The 13694-nt window shown below is 36.0% G+C and overlaps 1 protein-coding gene across 2 annotated transcripts in view; it reads right to left on the minus strand.

Moving 5' to 3' along the window:
* LOC135125332 (tubby-related protein 4) overlaps positions 1–13694 on the minus strand; it is a 39927-nt gene that overhangs the window by 3509 nt on the left and 22724 nt on the right. For both annotated transcript variants that reach the window (XM_064050827.1, XM_064050826.1), the window contains exon 3: positions 33–758. In XM_064050827.1, coding sequence (XP_063906897.1) covers positions 33–758 — 726 coding nt within the window. The remainder of the gene's footprint in view (positions 1–32; positions 759–13694) is intronic.

Consider the following 13694-nt stretch of genomic DNA (forward strand, 5'->3'; position numbering starts at 1 on the left):
ACAACATTTCCACCCTCCACCCTTCCACTCACCTGACAAAACGGCACCATAGCCGAATACAGAAGCACCCCTTTTTCGTTATAGAACTTCAACAAATTCGTGAACTCCGTCGCGGTGGCGGCTTTCGCGTCGAACGCCACCCCCGCCACCGCCAACAGCTCCCGCGAGTTGCTCCACTCCATACACAGCGGGCCTTGCAACCCCGTGTCGATTTGAATCGGCGACACGTCGTCGAAGGTCTTCAACAAGAAGATGAACCCGTTCTGGAGACACACCGCCAAGACGAACTTGCGCTCCGCCGCGTTGGTCACCCCGGGGTCGTTGTCGTCGCCTTCCTCCATCTTGAACTTCTCGCAGGACCATGCCATGGAGGTGATGCCCACCTCGGAGCTGAGTTGGACTTGCGAGACCATGGCGCCGTGCACGTCCATGACGATGATCTGGCCGGAGGTGGTGCCGAAGTAGACTTGCTGGTCGTCGGGGGTCCAGATGCCGCAAGTGATGGTGGCTTCGAGGTTAAGCATGGAGGACCAGTATCTCTGGCCGGCGACGGAGCCGACGAGGACGAAGCCGTCTTGGTAGCAGATGAGGGCCATGCGGCCGTCGTGCGACCAGGAGAAGTGGGTGACGGGGGTGTTGCGGTCGTTTATGAGCTCGATGGACCAGCGGCCTTCGTATTTGATCCAGACGAAGATTATGCCCGAGCTGTCGCAGGAGGCGAGTTTTTGGTAGGGTTCGTTCCATTTTACGAGGATGACCTGATGGATGAAAAAGATAGATTTTTAGCCATTAAAGGATCAAATTTGGCCAGGAGGTATCTTGAAAGTAGCTACGTACACGATCACAGTTGATACCTTTATTTTCAAAAATAGCTCGTCCGAAAGGGTCTTTATTAGGTTCGGGTCAAAACTGGGGGGTTAACTTTCACAAAGATCTAGTGTGAGGGTAAGGCAATGAAAGACAAGCAAAGACAAGATTTTGAGGAAACCTGGTTATTTTTTTTCCCCTTAATATATACAGGTTTCTTTCAATAGCACCATACTTAAAAACATGTTTCAGATGGTAATTTCTTCAACTGAGAGGGCGGTGGGTGGGCGGGGTTTAAATTTTGTCTTTTTTTAATATACGCAAACTTCTTTTCACGACATAATGTTTAAAACATGTTTAAAATGGTAAATTATTTTTTCTTTTTTTCAGTTTTCTTTCAATAACATGATAGTTAAAAACATGTTTCTCATGGTAGTTTCTTGTAGAAAAATAAGTATTTTTCAGTTAAGCTCCGCCCCTCGGCTCAGGACGAATAAAAAAGTTATCACAAATGAGACGAGGGCGGGTGGGCGGGGTTTGTATTTTGCGTCTCTTTTTCCGTAGTATATGTACGTAGTTTTCTATTCACAACAAGAAACTGAAGACATGTTTAAAATTAAATTTAAATTTGTGAAGAATAAAATTTATCATTTTAAACATGTTTTTGGTCTCTTGTTGTGAAGAGTACATATATATGTTAAGAAGAAAACAAGGAAAATTATAAGCCCCGCCCACCCGCCCTGTTTCGGTTGTGACGAATTTTTCATTCGTAGTCAGACCGAGGGGCGGAAATTAATTGCAAATCTCTATTTTTCGACTTTCGATTTTTCAATTTTTCGATTTCTCAATTTTTCGAATTCTTGATTTCTAGATTTTCCGACTTTCCACTTTCCCGGTTTTTCGAATTAATTTTTCGAGGTTTTGATTTATGGATTTTTCGTTTTCTTAATTTTTCAATTTTGCGATTTTTCAATTTTGTGATGTGCGTGGAGCTTAATTTTGACTTTTTTTCCTTAATATTTATATAATTAGTTTTCTTTCAACAACGCGATACTTAAAACATGTTTCACATGGTAATTTCTTGTAGAGGAATAAGGATTTTGCGATTAAGCTCCGCCCTGCAAGTCTCGACGAATGAAATAAACGTTACAATTCATGTGTGGGTGGGTGGGCGGGGCCTACATTTTGCCTTCTTTTGCTGAATATACGTAATATGGTAAATTTTTGTAAAGAAATATCGATTTTACAATTAAACTCCGCCCCTCGGTCGGATAACGAATGAACAATTCATCACAATTGAGGTTGGGGCGGGTGGGTGGGGCTTATTTTTAACTTTCTGTCTTTCAACAACATGATATGTACTTAAAATCACGTTTCAGATTATCACAATGTAGTTTCTTGTAGAGAAATATCGATTTTACGTTTAAACTCCGCCCCTCGGTCGGATAACGAATGAACAATTCATCACAATTGAGGTTGAGGGGGTGGCTGGGGCTTATTTTTACCTTCTTGTCTTTAAACAACATGATATGTGCTTAAAAACATGTTTCACATTGTAGTTTCGTATAGAGAAATATCGACTTTGCAATTAAGCTCCGCCCCTCGCCTCACGACGAATAAAAAAGTCATCGCAATTGAGATGAGAGCGGGTGGGCGGAGTTTATATTTTGCATTTTTTTATTAATATATGTACGTAGATTTCTATTCACGACAAGAAACTGAAAACGTGTTTAACATCAAATTTACATTTATGGAGAAGTGTGGAGATTAAAATTTACCATTTTAAACATGTTTGTTGGTCTCTGGCTGTGAAGAGTATGTATATTAAGAAGAAAAAAAGGAAAATCTTAAGCCCTGCCCACCCGCCCCAACCTCAATTGTGACGAATTTTTCATTGGTCGTCAGAACGAGGGGCGGAGCTTAACTGCAAAATCCTTATTTAGAGAAATTCCCATCTGAAACATGTTTTTAAGTATGGAATCCTGTATATATTATGAAAAAAACTCAATTTTTCGTTTTGTCAATTTTTCAACTTCGATTTGTCGATTTTTCAATTCTGCGATTTTCCAGTTGTTCGAATTTTCGATTTCTCCGCTTTTGGTTTTTCAATTTTTCAACTTCGATTTCCCGATTTTTTGATTATTCAATTTTCTGTTAATTTTTTCAATTTTTCAACTTTTCAGTTTTTTGATTTCTGAATGTTTTGACTTCTTTATTCCTAAATTTTTCGATATTTCAATTTTTTTCGATTTTGCTATTTTTGAATTTTTCCTTGTTGGGTTTTTCAGTGTTTGGATTTATCGATTCCTCGGCTTCTCAGTATTTCGGTTTTTTCATTTTTCAATTTTTAAATTTCTCGATTTCTCAATTTTTCAACTTCGACGTCTCGATTTTTCAATGTTATGATTTTTCAATTTTTTTGTTCTTCGTTTTTTCGATTTTCCGGCTTTCCGATTTCTCAATTTTTCGACTTGTAAATTTTTGTAGGGAGATATCGTTTTGGCAGCTACGCTCCACCCCTCTTTTTGACAACGAATGAGAAATTGATCACAAATGAGACTCGGGTGGGTGGGCGGGGCTTATATTTTGCCTTGTTTTGCTGAATACACGTAGACTTTTTTTCACAATAAGATACTTAATACTTTTTTAAAATGGTAAATGTTTGTAGAGAAGTTTGTAGTGGGGTTTATTTTTAACTTTTTTTCTTTCAACAACGTGATACTTAAAAACATGTTTCACATGGTAGCTTCTTGTAGAGAAATAAGCATTTTACAATTAAACTCCGCCCCTCGTCTCACGACGAATGAAAAAATTCGTCAATTTCCGCCGGTGGCCGGGGTTGGTATTTTGTCCTTTTTTTCTTAATATATGTACGCAGTTTTCTATTCACGACATGAAATTCAAAAGATGTTTAAAAATGAATTTAAATTTGTGGAGAAGTGTCGAGAATAAAATTTACCAGTTTTAAATGTTTTCGGTTTTTTGTTGTGAAGAGTGTGTATATTAAGAAGAAAAAAAGGAAAATCTTAAGCCCCGCCCACCCGCCCCAATCTCAATTGTGACGAATTTTTCATTGGTCGTCAGAACGAGGAGCGGAGCTTAACTGCAAAATCCTTATTTTTCTACGAGAAATTACCATCGTTTTTAAGTATGGTGTTGTTGAAAAATCTAGAAGTCGAGAAGTTGAAAAATTGAGAAAACGAAAAATCGAGTTTTTTTTCATAACATTATAAAAAAAAACTGGATTTTTCGTTTTCTCAATTTTTCAACTTCGATCTGTCGATTTCTCAATTCTGCGATTTTCCAATTGTTCGAATTTTCGATTTCTCCGCTTTTGGTTTTTCAATTTTTCAACTTCGATTTCCCGATTTTTGATTATTCAATTTTCTATTAATTTTTTCGATTTTTCGACTTTTCGATTTCTAAATTTTTCGACTTCTCGACTTCTAGATTTTTCGACAAGAAACCTAAAGGTTTTTCGTTTCTTCGACTTTTCAGTTTTTCGACTTCGGTTTTTTGATTTCTGAATTTTTTGACTTCTTTATTTCTAAATTTTTCGATGTTTCAACTTTTTCGATTTTGCTATTTTTGAATTTTTCCTTGTTGGATTTTTCAGTGTTTGGATTTATCGATTCCTCGGCTTCTCAGTATTTCGGTTTCTCCATTTTTCAGTTTTCAACCTCGACGTCTCGAATTTTCAATGTTATGATTTTTCAATTTTTCTGTTCTTCGTTGTTTCGATTTTCCGACCTTCCGATTTCTCAATTTTTCGACTTGTAATTTTTTGTATGGAAATATCGTTTTTGCAAATACGCTCCACCCCTCTTTCTGACAACGAATGAGAAATTCATCGCAAATGAGACTCGGGTGGGTGGGCGGGGCTTATATTTTGCCTTGTTTTGCTGAATACACGTAGACTTTTTTTCACAATAAGATACTTAATACCTATTTAAAATGGTACATTTTTGTAGAGAAATATCGATTTTACGATTAAACTCCGCCCCTCGGTCGGATAACGAATGAACAATTCATCACAATTGAGGTTGGGGCGGGTGGGTGGGGCTTATTTTTACCTTTTTGTGTTTAAACAACATGATATGTGCTTAAAAACATGTTTCACATAGTAGTTTCGTGTAGATTGCAATTAAGCTCCGCCCCTCGCCTCACGACGAATAAAAAAGTCATCACAATTGAGATGAGAGCGGGTGGGCGGGGTTTATATGTTACCTTTTTTTATTAATATATGTACGTAGTTTTCGATTCACGACAAGAAACTGAAAACGTGTTTAAAATTAAATTTAAATTTATGGAGAAGTGTGGAGATTAAAATGTACCATTTTAAACATGTTTGTTGGTCTCTGATTGTGAAGAGTATGTATATTAAGAAGAAAAAAAAGGAAAATTTTAAGCCCCGCCCACCCGCCCCAATCTAAATTGTGACGAATTTTTCATTGGTCGTCAGAACAAGGGGCGGAGCTTAACTGCAAAATCCTTATTTTTCTACGAGAAATTACCATCTGAGACCTGTTTTTAAGTATGGTGTTGTTGAAAGAAACCTGTATTTTCCACTTGTTCGAATTTTCGATTTCTACGCTTTTTGTTTTTCAATTTTTCAACTTCGATTTCTCGATTTTTTGATTTTATATTAATTTTTTCGATTTTTCGACTTTTCGACTTCTAGATTTTTCGACAAGAAACTTGACAGTTTTTCGTTTTATTTCAACTTTTTCGATTTTGCTATTTTTGAATTTTTCCTTGTTGGATTTTTCAGTGTTTGGATTTATCGATTCCTCGGCTTCTCAGTATTTCGGTTTCTTCATTTTTCAGTTTTCAACTTTGACGTCTCGATTTTTCAATGCTATGATTTTTCAATTTTTCTGTTCTTCGTTTTTTCGATTTTTCGGCTTTCCGATTTCTCAATTTTTCGACTTGTAAATTTTTGTAGGGAGATATCGTTTTTGCAGCTACGCTCCACCCCTCTTTCTGACAACGAATGAGAAATTCATCACAAATGAGACTCGGGTGGGTGGGCGGGGCTTATATTTTGCCTTGTTTTGCTGAATACACGTAGACTTTTTTTCACAATAAGATACTTAATACTTATTTAAAATGGTAAATGTTTGTAGAGAAGTTTGTAGTGGGGTTTATTTTTAACTTTTTTTCTTTCAACAACGTGATACCTAAAAACATGTTTCACTGGTAGCTTCTTGTAGAGAAATAAGCATTTTACAATTAAATTCCGCCCCTCGTCTCACGACGAATGAAAAAATTCGTCAATTTCCACCGGTGGGCGGGGTTTATATATGTTGCCCTTTTTTTCTTAATATATGTACGTAGATTTCTATTCACGACAAGAAATTCAAAAGATGTTTAAAAATGAATTTAAATTTGCGGAGAAGTGTCGAGAATAAAATTTACCAGTTTTAAATATGTTTTCGGTTTTTTGTTGTGAAGAGTAGGTATGTATATTAAGGAGAAAAAAAGGAAAATCTTAAGCCCCGCCCACCCGCCCCAATCTCACTTGTGACGAATTTTTCATTGGTCGTCAGAACGAGGGGCGGAGCTTAACTGCAAAATCCTTATATTTCTATGAGAAACTACCATCTGAGACATGTTTTTAAGTATGGTGTTGAAAAATCTAGAAGACGAGAAGTTGAAAAATTGAGAAAACGAAAAATCGGTTTTCTTTTCATAATATGAAAAAAACTCGATTTTTCGTTTTCTCAATTTTTCAACTTCGATCTGTTGATTTCTCAATTCTGCGATTTTCCAATTGTTCGAATTTTCGATTTATCCGCTTTGGTTTTTCAATTTTTCAACTTTGATTTCCCGATTTTTGATTATTCAATTTTCTATTAATTTTTTCGATTTTTCGACTTTTCCTTTTCTAAATTTTTCGTCTTCTCGACTTCTAGATTTTTCGACAAGAAACCTAAAAGTTTTTCAGTTTTTCGACTTTTCGGTTTTTTGATTTCTGAATTTTTTGACTTCTTGATTCCTAAATTTTTCGATATTTCAACTTTTTCAATTGTGGTATTTTTGAATTTTTCCTTGTTGGATTTTTCAGTGTTTGGATTTATCGAATCCTCAGCTTTTCAGTATTTCGGTTTATTCATTTTTCAGTTTTCAACTGCGACGTCTCGATTTTTCAATGTTATAATTTTTCAATTTTTTTGTTCTTCGTTTTTTCGATTTTCCGACGTTCCGATTTCTCAATTTTTCGACTTGTAAATTTTTGTAGGGAGATATCGTTTTGGCAGCTACGCTCCACCCCTCTTTCTGACAACGAATGAGAAATTGATCACAAATGAGACTCGGGTGGGTGGGCGGGGCTTATATTTTGCCTTGTTTTGCTGAATACACATAGACTTTTTTTCACAATAAGATACTTAATACTTATTTAAAATGGTAAATGTTTGTAGAAAAGTTTGTTGTGGGGTTTATTTTTAACTTTTTTTCTTTCAACGACGTGATACCTAAAAACATGTTTCACGTGGTAGCTTATTGTAGAGAAATAAGCATTTTACACATAAACTCCGCCCCTCGTCTCACGACGAATAAAAAAAGTCGTTAATTTCTGACGGTGGGCGGGGTTTGAATTTTGCCCTTTTTTTCTTAATATATGTACGTAGTTTTTTATTCACGACAAGAAATTCAAAAGATGTTTAAAAATGAATTTAAATTTGCTTAGAAGAGTCGAGAATAAAATTTACCAGTTTTAAATATGTTTTCGGTTTTTTGTTGTGAAGAGTATGTATATTAAGAAGAAAAGAAGGAAAATCATGAACCCCGCCCACCCGCCCCAATCTCAATTGTGACAAATTTTTCATTGGTCGTCAGAACGAGGGGCGGAGCTTAACTGCAAAATCCTTATTTTTCTACGAGAAATTACCATCGTTTGTAAGTATGGTGTTATTGAAAAATCTAGAAGTCGAGAAGTTGAAAAATTGAGAAAACGAAAACTCGATTTTTCGTTTTCTCAATTTTTCAACTCCGATCTGTCGATTTCTCAATTCTGCGATTTTCCAATTGTTCGAATTTTCGATTTCTCCGCTTTTGGTTTTTCAATTTTTCAACTTCGATTTCCCGATTTTTGATTATTCAAGTTTCTATTAATTTTTCGATTTTTCGACTTTTCGATTTCTAAATTTTTCGACTTCTCGACTTCTAGATTTTTCGACAATAAACCTAAAAGTTTTTCGTTTCTTCGACTTTTCAGTTTTTTGATTTCTGAATTTTTTGACTTCTTTATTCCTAAATTTTTCGATATTTCAACTTTTTCGATTGTGCTATTTTTGAATTTTTCCTTGTTGGATTTTTCAGTGTTTGGATTTATCGATTCCTCAGTTTCTCAGTATTTCGGTTTCTCCATTTTTCAGTTTTCAACTTCGACGTCTCGATTTTTCAATGTTATGATTTTTCAATTTTTCTGTTCTTCGTTTTTTCGATTTTCCGACTTTCCTGTTTCTCAATTTTTCGACTTGTAAATTTTTGTAGGGAAATATCGTTTTGGCAGCTACGCTCCACCCCTCTTTCTGACAACGAATGAGAAATTGATCACAAATGAGACCCGGGTGGGTGGGCGGGGCTTATATTTTGCCTTCTTATGCTGAATACACGCAGACTTTTTTCATAATGAGATACTTAATACTTATTTAAAATGGTAAATGTTTGTAGAGAAGTTTGTAGTGGGGTTTATTTTTAACTTTTTTTCTTTCATCAACGTGATACTTAAAAACATGTTTCACGTGGTAGCTTCCTGTAGAGAAATAAGCATTTTACAATTTAACTCCGCCTCTCGTCTCACGACGAATGAAAAAATTCGTCAATTTCCGCCGGTGGGCGGGGTTTGTATTTTGCCCTTTTTTTCTTAATATATGTACGTAGTTTTCTATTCACGACAAGAAATTCAAAAGATGTTTAAAAATGAATTTAAATTTGTGGAGAAGTGTCGAGAATAAAATTCACCAGTTTTAAATATGTTTTCGGTTTTTTGTTGTGAAGAGTATGTATATTAAGAAGAAAAGAAGGAAAATCATGAGCCCCGCCCACCCGCCCCAATCTCAATTGTGACGAATTTTTCATTGGTCGTCAGAACGAGGGGCGGAGCTTAACTGCGAAATCCTTATTTTTCTACGAGAAATTACCATCTGAAACATGTTTTTAAGTATGGAAGTCTGTATACTCGTATATTATGAAAGAAACTCGATTTTTCGTTTTCTCAATTTTTCAACTTCGATTTGTCGATTTTTCAATTCTGCGATTTTGCAATTGTTGGAATTTTCGATTTCTCCGCTTTTGGTTTTTTAATTTTTCAACTTCGATTTCCCGATTTTTTGATTATTCAATTTTCTATTAATTTTTAAAATTTTTCAACTTTTCGGTTTTTTGATTTCTGAATTTTTTGACTTCTTTATTCCTAATTTTCTCGATTTTGCTATTTTTGAATTTTTCCTTGTTGGATTTTTCAGTGTTTGGATTTATCGATTCCTTGGCTTCTCAGTATTTCGGTTTCTTCATTTTTCAATTTTTAAATTTTTGTGATTTCTCAATCTTTCAACTCCGACGGCTCGATTTTTCAATGTTATGATTTTACAATTTTTCTGTTCTTCGTGTTTTCGATTTTCCAACTTTCCGATTTCTCAATTTTTCGACTTGCAAATTTTTGTAGGGAGATATCGTTTTGGCAGCTACGCTCCACCCCTCTTTCTGACAACGAATGAGGAATTCATCACAAATGAGACTCGGGTGGGTGGGCGGGGCTTATATTTTGCCTTCTTTTGCTGAATACACGCAGACTTTTTTCATAATAAGATACTTAATACTTATTTAAAATGGTAAATGTTTATAGAGTCGTTTGTAGTGGGGTTTATTTTTAACTTTTTTTCTTTCAACAACATGATACCTAAAAACATGTTTCACATGGTAGTTCCTTGCAGAGAAATAAGCATTTTACAATTAAACTCCGCCCCTCGTCACACGACGAATGAAAAAATTCGTCAATTTGGTTGTGAAGAGTATGTATGTATATTAAGAAGAAAAGAAGGAAAATCATGAGCCCCGCCCACTCACCCTTGTCTCAACTGTGATGAATTTTTCATTGGTCGTCAGAACGACGGGCGGAGCTTAACTGCAAAATTCATATTTCCCTACAAAAATGTACTATTTCATAAATGTTTTAAGTTTCTTGGTGTTAAAAGAAGACTACGTATATGGCAAGAAGATGGGTTGAGGGTAGGGTTACTTATAGGATCAAGGAAAATACATATTTTTAAAAATTCTTTCTAGAAGGGTCTTTATTGGTGTCGGATCAATAGGGGTGAACTTTGGACTAGTTTTTTTACTAACATGAAGCGGATTTTTAGGAACATTTTTACTTGGTACGAACGGAGGTGGATGAAGGGATGAAAGTTGGCAAGAAGATAGCTTAAAGGTAGGGTTGCTACCTGTAAGTACCTTTATTTTTAGAAATACTCTTTCCAGAAGGACCTTTATTGATCAGATCGACATTTCGGGGTGAACTTTTGGCAGGAGTCTAGTTTGAAGGCAGGACAACATAGGGTAAGTAAAAAAAATCGGCTTTTCTTAGGTTTAGGGCGTCACATTCGAACGGAAACGAATTAAGGGATGAAATTTGACAAACAGTTAGCTTGCAAGTAGAGCTACTTATAGGACCACGGACGATACCTTTATTTTTAGAAATGCCCCTTCCCACAAGGGCCTGCCATAATTCCGGGCCGATAATTATGGGTTAACTTCATCAAGGATCTGCTTTAAGGAAGGCCAGTAATACTGCTACCCATAGGCCCTTTATTGGTGCCGGGTCGATACCTATTAATTCTCCCGAACACTTCCGCGCAACATTGCGTCCGTTTGCCTTCACGGTCGACGGAATAAGATTGCTTTGCCGGAATGAAGCGACGAGCTTTCCCTACGCAACCCGACAACGGGCCATTTCCTCCCGATTCTTGTTTTCGAAGTGGCCCATGCTGTGCCAAGTGTGTCAAGTTTGCAAAAACATCCCGACTGGCCCGCTTCGCACAAAATAAGCGCCTTTTCGCTCATCCCGGCCACCGTTTTCGGCTATCACGAATTTACATACGCAAAGACAAACACGACGGTCCCGATTAGCATGTTTATTTTCCGTTATCCGCGAATTAAGTATTCAATTTTGTTTATTTTAAATCTGGCTTGTGTAAGCTTTTTAGAAGCAATAGACTCGCTCGATCCGGGTTGTCGGTCGTTTGAGTGGTCGTAAAATGCACTCGAAGAGCGGAAAACAACCCGAGGAAGTAAGAAGGTTCTTGTGTCTTCGCGTTTACATCGATTCGGGACGACGGCTCGTAAATCACTCTCGGTTTTAGGTCGAATTATCACTCGCGATCGATTATTCGAGTCGTAATTTGCATTACCCCACGACGCTCGGTATCCTTTGGAAATGACAGCATGCATGATCTACGATCGCGTGTGTACTTTAACCGATACAAGCATGATTACCATCCGTGCGGCAGGTTATTTCGCGAACGTTTCAGACCATCAACTTTCCAAAAAGTCCAATTACTGAGCTTCCGCATGGCCGTAGTAGCGTAGACAGAAATAACACAACTGCAGTCATAAATTTGCAAGGATTGTTAAGACGGAGCTGAATTGGGTCGGGTGGATCGAGCGGGGGATTAAATAATTGATGGGGATGAAAACGACCCACACAAAACAAATTAGTCAATACGTAACGATCAATTTTTACTTGTCGAGCGTCAGCGAAAAAAGTATTGTAATAGAATCCGTCGGCCGATTCTCTACTTGTACGTCTGTCTGTCTGTTTGTCCGTATGTCTGCCTGTCTGTCTATCGTCATGGATTTATATTAGACATACCCTCTCTTTTGTTAGAGGGTATGTCATTTGCCAAAATCAGTTTTATCTTAGCAGGTACTAGGATAACTAGTGTTATGTTTCTGAAGAAGCTTTAGAACTCTCACGGGCACCCGATGTTTTATTTTTGAAGAAAATTTAGGAATCTCAGGGACACCTGGTGCAAGAAATTTTAAGAATCTCAGGGGTACTCAGTGTTTTATTTTTGAAGAAATTTAAACAATCTCTGAGATACCCGGTGTTATATTTTTGAAGAAGCTTAAAGAATCTCAAGGATTTCTGAAGAAAATTTAGGAATCTCAGGGGCACTCGATGTTTTATTACTTCCCGAGCGTAAGCAAAGGAAGTATTGTAATCGAGTCCGTCGGCCGACTCTCTACTTTTACGTTTTCTCGATCTTTCATGACCCCTAGAAGACGAAGAAATAGGTCTCCCATTTCCGTCTGTCTGTCCGTCTGTCCGTCTGTCCGTCTGTCCGTCTGTCCGTCTGTCCGTCTGTTGTCACGGATTTTTATTAGACAGATAATCTCCGAAAGTACTCGACCGATTGTTGTGAAATTTTGTACTTATATTAAGAATATCATGTAGATGGTAAAACGCTAACCAAAATTTGTCGAATCATCCCCACCACTAAAGCGATGACGTCACTTCAAAATTGTACATAGTAAATGGGTTTTCAATTGTATAAAATAACATAGTCCTACACATGTAGTTTACAACTCTGAATCGACTTTTCACCCGAAACGTCCAGATTTTTGGAAAAAAAATCAAAATTATAAAACAACATTTTAAAATTTAATTTTTAATCTGCTAACCAGAATGCTTTGAAATGTTGCAGATGTTTTAAGGCTATAAAGAGCATCATAAATCTTTAGTCAAAAAATATTTGCTTATCCCCTCCAAAAACTTGATGACGTCAGCTCAAAAGTTTGTGGAATAAATCATATCTAAAATGTACAAAATATGATGAGTCTGTACTTGTGAACTATCACTCCATTAATATTTTTTGGATTTGCATATACAGGGTGACTCAAAAAAATTAATGAATGCGTAAATATATTTTATTGATTTAATCAGGAACTACAAAACCGAATGCTCTGAAATCTTGCAGATGTTTTAAGGTCATAAAGAGCATAATAAATGTTTAGTCAAAATATATTTGCTTATCCCCTCTAAAAACTTGATGACGTCAGCTCGAAAGTTTGCCGAATAAATCATATCTAAAATGTACAAAATATGATGAGCCTGTACTTGTCATTTATCACTCCATTCATATTTTTTGGATTTGCATATACAGAGTGACTCAAAAAAATTAATGAATGCGTAAATTTATTTTATTGATTTAATCAGGAACTACAAAACCGAATGCTTTGAAATCTTGCAGATGTTTTAAGGTTATAAAGAGCATAATAAATTTTTAGTCAAAATATATTTGGTTATCTTCTACAAAAAACTGATGACGTCAGCTCAAAAGTTTTCCGAATAAATCGTATCTAAAATGTACAAAATATGATGAGTCTGTACTTGTGATTTATCATTCCATTCATATTTTTGGATTTGCATATGCAGGGTGACTCAAAAAAATTAATGAAGGCGTGAATTTATTTTATCGATTTAATCAGGAATTACAAAACCGAATGCTTTGAAATCTTGGGAATATTTTAAAGTTATTATAAGCATGGTAAACTTTTGTTCAAAATGTATTTGTTCATCCCTCCTAAAAAAATTGATGACGTCACCCTTAAATTTTGCTGAATAAATCCTATCTAAAATGCAAAAAATATGATGAGTTTGTACTTGTGATTTATCATTCCATTCATATTTTTTAGATTTTCTTAAGAGGTGGTTCAAAAAAATTAATGAAGTCAATTTATTTTATTGATTAAATTAAAGGCAACACTTATTATTAGTATTACACCCCAACCAACCCAATTTGGTAGACACAAAATTTGTTAAAGGAAAAACTCGGTTGAAACATAAGGATAGCACGCTTATTTACATCGACTTTAACATTACA

Source organism: Zophobas morio, unplaced genomic scaffold, assembly GCF_036711695.1.
Source record: "Zophobas morio isolate AGI-343-1 ecotype UQ-CSIRO unplaced genomic scaffold, CSIRO_AGI_Zmor_V1 ptg000008l, whole genome shotgun sequence".
In the NCBI taxonomy this organism is placed as follows: Eukaryota; Metazoa; Arthropoda; class Insecta; order Coleoptera; family Tenebrionidae; genus Zophobas; species Zophobas morio.